General features: G+C 48.9%; 1 protein-coding gene across 2 annotated transcripts in view; it reads right to left on the bottom strand.

The window, feature by feature from the left end:
* The window catches only part of VBP1 (VHL binding protein 1), a 60,970-nt gene that overhangs the window by 45,805 nt on the left and 8,632 nt on the right, over positions 1-6,533 (bottom strand). For both annotated transcript variants that reach the window (XM_069063738.1, XM_069063736.1), the window contains exons 8-10: positions 5,981-6,022; positions 4,612-4,697; positions 406-529 (exon numbers count right to left, since the gene is read on the bottom strand). In XM_069063738.1, coding sequence (XP_068919839.1) covers positions 406-529; positions 4,612-4,697; positions 5,981-6,022 — 252 coding nt within the window. The remainder of the gene's footprint in view (positions 1-405; positions 530-4,611; positions 4,698-5,980; positions 6,023-6,533) is intronic.

The following is a 6,533-nucleotide window of genomic DNA, read 5'->3' on the forward strand; positions in this document are numbered from 1 at the left end:
TCTACAGCCCACCCTCAGGATATCAGGAGTATACAAAAGGAGAAAATAGATTAAGTATTCTCTAGTCAGAGGAAGAAAGAAATGTTACATCCATCTGAGGTGCCATTGTGAATACACATACAATCTCCTCTTACCAACATCTCCAAGCAGAGACAGGCCAATGAGTGGCTCAGTCACAGAAATGCCCTTCTAAGCCTCCCAAAATGTAAGTGAAGCCCAGCTGCTTTTTTTATTCAGAACCAGAAACATTTAAAGATGTAGACATTCACTAAGACTCCAAGCTCAGAGACAGCGATTTCTGGATTCAACCCTGAGGATTCCCCACCCCAATGCCCCAGCAGGTCTAGAGCCCGGAAGCAAAGTGAGCATTTGGGGCAGCAAATGTCTGACTGGAGAGCAGCCTACCTTCAAGGCCTGCAGTCGAGCCTGGTCCTCATCCAATGTCTGTTTCTTCTGTTTCTCAACCACTCGGCTAAAGGCCTTCCCAGTATTGGTAAGTGTGGACACAGCACTCGACAGGTTGTTTGCCCTGTAATCCAAGGTCATCTTGAGGAACATTTTACCCTGAACAAAGGGCAGCTCTCAGCTTTGTAAGACCCAAGTGCTGCCAGCTTTGACAGCATCCAATCTTAAAGCCAGGTACCAGTTACTTTGGGTTCTGGCAGAGCAGCATATAAAGCAATACAATTTTAGAAATGAAAAATAGATAAAATTTCCAATACGATGTGTCACCGGTGCTGCTGGGGGTAGGGAAGCATGTATGCCATCCAAAGTAAAAAGGACAATTCCATCTTTGGTGTCCTTCTGAAGGACAGGGAAGGGACAGTTTACAAGGGAAAGGAGTGTAAAACCATAAACACAGACCTTGCCCAGACCCTGATCCTGCTTTAGGGGCTCCTCCTCACTGCCCAGGAAAGTTGGGGTGAGGAAGAGGAGGGTGGAAAGCAAGCCTTGTGCTATTTGATGTTGGAGCCCACCTACCTTATAGACAGGCCACAGTGGAACAAGGCCTCTTGAACAGCCTCAACAGCCTGGAATTTAGAAGAGTCCCAGAATTCTTTGTAGGTCTGACTTGCCCCTCTTGCTGGGAACCTCCTATTAAGATCAAGTCACCTCCAACCTGTCCCCACTGATAACCTAGGTTCAGATGGTTCACACCTCTGTGATCTAAAAGGGTCCTGGGATGTATACTATTTCCAATGCATTCCTTCCCAGGGCATCCCAAGCCAACTTCCCTCTGAACCCTTCTAGCCACTTGAGGCTAAAGATGTCCTCCCACCCTATCCCACCTTGACCATTCCTATGCCCCAGGGGTGCTGAGGCACAAATAAATGGCCACATGGCAGCCAGCTGCTTGTGAAGGGGTGACCAATGTCTGTTGGATGAATGCTGAGGGTAAGGGAGCTACTTCGTCCTCTGGCTGTCCCTCAGCTCCAGCCCAAGCTCATCAGACTCCTGGCTGGCTAGCTGCTCAGAAGCCAATGCAGGAGATCAGTCATAGGGTCTCTGGTAAAAAGCTGATCTTTCCTGTTACTGCCAACACATTCCCTATGACACAATCCCTCATGAACTGAGCACAAGCAGACTTCCTTTCAACTGATTCTCCTCACAACAACCCTGCAAGGTAGGTGGCATTAATATCCCCATTTTATAGATGAGCAAACTGGGGCACCAAAGGATTCCCAGCTAGTAAAAGCCTGAAGTAGGATTCAAAGACAAGTAATCTCGACTTTCTCCAGTCCTCCAGTCACAACTACACACTGCCTCTGAGGACTTAGAGGAGCAAGTATGTGTGTCTTTATTGGAGGAAGGCACTGAAAATAAAGAGGTCACCCAAATGAAATCTCACATTTGGCAGAAAGGAAAGGGACCGGCAATACAGCAGACAAGGAATGCTTGCTGATTGACTGATAAGTTTCCATCTCTTTACTGGTGATTGTGGATAGGGAAATGAAAGGAGTGGGAGATAGAGGAGAGCTGGGGGTCTAAGAGACAGGAGAAAGAGGGAGGGGCAGAGAAATGGGTAAAAAGAAGGGGCCTGGAGGCCTGTCACAACGGACAGAGATTGAGAGAGGGAGAGACAGAAAGGAGAGAGTGAGAAAAGGGATGAGAGAGAGAATGAAAAAGGTGGGGGGTGGACAGAGAGAAACAGAAACCAAGAGGAAAAAGAGAGAGATAAAAGGAGAGACAGAAAGGCTGGGGCCTGGGGGTGGAGTGGAAAGAGAGCCAGGGTCCGGAGGGGATGAGGTCTGTGGGGCTGGAAGCCTTTGAGTATAGACAAAGAAGAGACTAAGGGTGTGGACTGAATGCCTATGGGAGGGGGGAAAGAAGAGGGAAAGTCCTGAGGGTATCTGAATGGGGACAGAAGAAGGGAGGAGAGATGGAAGAATCTGGAGGTATGAACTGGGGATCTGTGGGGAGTGGGGGAGAGTAGAGGCCTAGAGGCCTGTGAGTGGGGACAGAGAGATGGGGAGAGGGAAAAAAGACAGAAAGGGAAGAGAAAGATAGAGACAGCGAGAAAAAGGTACTAGCAATGTGGGCCTATGAGGAGGGACAGAGAGATGAGGAAAGGTCATGAAGGTATGGGTTGAGGGCATGGGGGTGGGGGAAAGGGAGAGAGGAAAAAGGGCCTGTGAGTGAAGGCAAATGGGGGGGGGAGTGAGAGAGAGGATGAGGGAGAAGGGGAAAGAGAGATGAAGGAGGAGTGAGAGAGAGATGAGAGAAATGTGGGCCTGTGAGGAAGGACAGAAAGGTGGAGAGGAAGGGTTTTGAGTGTACTTTGAATGTATGGTTTAGGGGTCTATAGAGGGTAGGGACAGAGAAGGAATCTGTGGGCTTATGGATGGAGATGTACAGATGGTGGGGGGAGGGAAAAAGAGGTGGGGGTAGGGGAGAAGAAAAAGGAAGACTACCTGGAGGCCTGAGGGTGGGGGGAAAGAAGGAAGGGCCTGATAATATGGGCAGGGGGGAGGAAGGAGGAGAGAAGAAGGAATATAGGGGCATGAAAGCAGGGATAGAAACAGAGGGAAAGAGAGAAAGAGAGAGAGACTGAGGGGAGAAAGAGAGAGAGTAAAAGAAAGGAAAAAAGGGAGAGTGAGAAAGGAGAGAGAAGGAAAGAGATGGAAGAGAAAGAGATAAAGGTGGGGGTATGAAGGCCTGTGAAGGGGCACAGAGACATGGGGAAAGAGAAGGGTCCTGAGAAAAGAAAAGCAAGGACCTGAGGCAGGGATGGGGAACCTGTTGCCTCAAGGCCACACATGGCCCTCTAGGTCCTCAAGCATGACCATTTGACTGAATCCAAACTTCACAGAACAAATTCCCTTAATAAAAGAATTTGTTCTGTAAAATTTGGACTCAGTCAAAGGGCCATACCTGAGGACCTAGAAGGCTTCGAGGCTGTAGGTTCCCCACCCCTGGCCAAGGGGACTATGAATGAGGAAAGAGAGATGGGAAGAGAATAAGAGAATGCTTGTGTGAATGAGCTGAGAGCCTGCGGTGGGGACAGAGAAGAGGAGGTAAGGGTATAATGGCCTGGGAGTAGGGACAGAGAGATATGCAAAGAGAGAGACTGAAAGAGGGAGAAAGACAAGGAAAGAGAGTGAAAAAGAGAAAAAAAATGGAAAGAGAGGGAAAAGGATCTCAGTGCCTAAGAGAGGAGAGAGATGGGGAAAGACCAGATGGGGTTTGGAGGCTTTTGAATGGGGAGAGGAAGAGAGAGAAATGAAGGAGGGTCTGGGAATCTGAGGGAAGGGGAGAGAGAGGGAGTGAAAAAGAAAAAATGGAGAGAGAAAGGAAGGATTGTGGACCTCAGAAAAGGAGGAAAAAAGAGAAGGGAAAAGAAAAGGGGCCTGTAGGCCTCTTAAGTGTTTGTCTTCCCCGCAGAAGGGGAAAGAAAGACAGAGAGAGAGGGCTTGAGGGAAGGGAAAAGAGAGGGAGGAACAGAAATGGGAAGAAAGAAAGAAGGGGCTGGGAGCCTGGGGGCAGGAGGGAAGAAAGAGAAGGGCCTTCTGAGTAGGAAGAAAAAGATGGGAGGAGGAGGAGATAGAGAGGGAAAAAGGGAGAGAGAGGAGAGTCAGAGAAGGGAGAGAAAGAATGGGGAGAAGGAAAAAGAGAGAGAAAGAGAAGAGACAGATACAGAGGAGAGATAAAGTGGCAGAGATTGAGAGACAGAGATCTGTGCCATGATAAAGGGGATGCTTTTAACCTCTGAAACCTCTAGAAATGCTTTCTGTGCCACTGAGAGCACACTTGGCTCCTTGCTGGTCAGAGATTCACTCCCAACAGGGGAGTGACTGGATGCTTGGTGCAAAAGCCAGTACTCAGAGAAGAGATTAAGCTGTCATCTCACTCCATCAGTTGTGCCCAGTTCCCCATCCTCAGTTACTAGGGCAATCATTGCCCAACCTTTGACTTGGTTCTCAGGTACAAAGGTGTATGGGTAAAATGTGACTTCATAGGGTCATAGTTAAGGCTGGAGAGGGCCTGGGAGCTCCTGCAAAGAGATGTCTCTTTCCACCCCTTTCTGGGCCCAAGGTACCCAGTAAGAAGGGAAAAAGGGCAGATGTGGAGGAAAAGAAAAGGTGTAGTTAAGGCAGGTATGTGGCTACTTACCTGTAAGCTGCCAAAAGCTCCTTGGTCCTGCGGCCTTCCAAAGAAGCCACGTGCTGTTCTAAGGCTTCAAACAGGCTGCTTGGGGCCTAAAGGGAGAGACTTCACTGGGATGGGGTGTAACACCATCCTCTCCTCCTCCATCATGGCAGGTATACCCAAGTTCACTCTAAAGGGTAAACCTCCCTCCTGTGATCCCCCAGGCAAGGCCCTGGCAGATGGCTCCTCTGCCCCCACCCCACACCACCCACCTGCTCTATACATGCCTGCCTCTAGAGGTGTGCTGTGCCCTCAGGAAAATGGGCTAGTCAGCATTAGGAGCTTAGAGATCATCAAGTCCAACTGAGGCCCATACAAGGGCAAGGACTTCCTCAAGGTCCCTCTAGGCAGTAAGTGTCAAAGTTGGGTACACAGGTCCTCTTAACAAATATTGAATTGGTTATTAATAATTGTCAGCATTAGGGGCAGTTAGGTAGCGTATAGATAGAACAACAGCCCAGGAGTCATGAGGACCTGAGTTCAAATCCGGCCTCAGACACTTATTAGCTGTGTGACCTTGGGCAAGTCACTTAATCCCAACTGCCCTGCCTTCCTCCAAAAAAAAAAAATTAATTGCCAGCATTTATAAAATGCTTGAAAGTTTGCAAACTGTTTTACAATTATGATCTCATTCGATCCTTTCAACGACCCTGGGCGGTAGGTGCCATCATTATCCCCATTTTACAGATGAGGAAATGGAGGCAGGCACAGAGGGTCATACATCAAAAAGTGTCTCAGGCTGAATTTGAACTGAGGCCTTCCAAGCCCACTCTGTGGCACTCTGTGTACTGCAGCGCCCCCCTGGTGGCATTATTATAGGATTTCCCCACTTGTACATGGCTAATCAAAAGGCAACTTAGGCAGCATGAGAATCAGGAAGGCCTCTGACCCCCAATGGCTGGGTGCCCTGGGCAATTCTCTATGACTCTCCCATGCAGAGCAGGTGGCAAGCTGCTGTGGCAGAGGGACTTTCCTCACTGGGAATTCCACATACCAATGAAAGCACTGGTAGAGACTTAAAAGAAGCATTGTTAGCAAGCATACACCATAGAAGAGCCATTTACCTCCCATCTTTGGTCCTTAAGGAGATTCCTAAGAAATCTCTGGAACCCAGTCTATCCCATCCCATGCTGCCCTGCTCCCACCCTGCCCCCCATGTCCCCTTCCTATGACACAAAGCACCGAGACACCTGAAGAACTCACTCAGGGACGGTGTTTTGGACACAAGTTTATGGAAGCAAATGGATTCTCAAGACTGAAGTGATTAAAAGGGGTGATCCCTGAAGGATGCACAGAGGTAAGAGGGCTAAAGCAACCCCAAGAGAACACTGACCTGAGTAAGGTCGGGAATATCGGCCTGATCAATTCCAACTTGCTGAAGTCATGAGAGAGACAAGAAAAAGGAACAATTAAGACAGTCAGTGACAAAGGCTGTGGCATCAGTGGGTCCGTCCTCCCCGAAGCAGCCAAGAGAGGGTTTTAAATACAGAGGCTTGGCTACATCACACCTCTGCTCAAGAAACGTCCATAGCTCCACACTGCCTTCAGGTTAAAATACAAATCCCTCCAACCTGGTTCTAGTCTCTCTCTCAGGATGCCCCAAGAGGTGGCAACGCTTGCCCAGTCTGTGTCTGGTGCAGGGCTAGAAGCCACCCAGTTTTCCAGACCAAGTCAGCCAAGAGGGCCTGCTTGTTGCTTCTCACAGAGCTCATGGTACCTGCTCTCTCCTACTCCTCAGTGCCCTCCCACATCAATCTTACCCACAATTCCCTCAACTCTTTCTTTTACAATTTCTAGCTCCCTTCAAGAGTCCTTTGCTGACTTCCCCAATTTGTGATGCCCCCCTCAGTCACTATGCATTTTGTATGAATCCTGTGTTGACTCAT

Source organism: Petaurus breviceps, unplaced genomic scaffold (genome assembly GCF_028583685.1).
Source record: "Petaurus breviceps papuanus isolate PSGF00001 unplaced genomic scaffold, PetGlider_PUasm1.0 90601, whole genome shotgun sequence".
In the NCBI taxonomy this organism is placed as follows: Eukaryota; Metazoa; Chordata; class Mammalia; order Diprotodontia; family Petauridae; genus Petaurus; species Petaurus breviceps.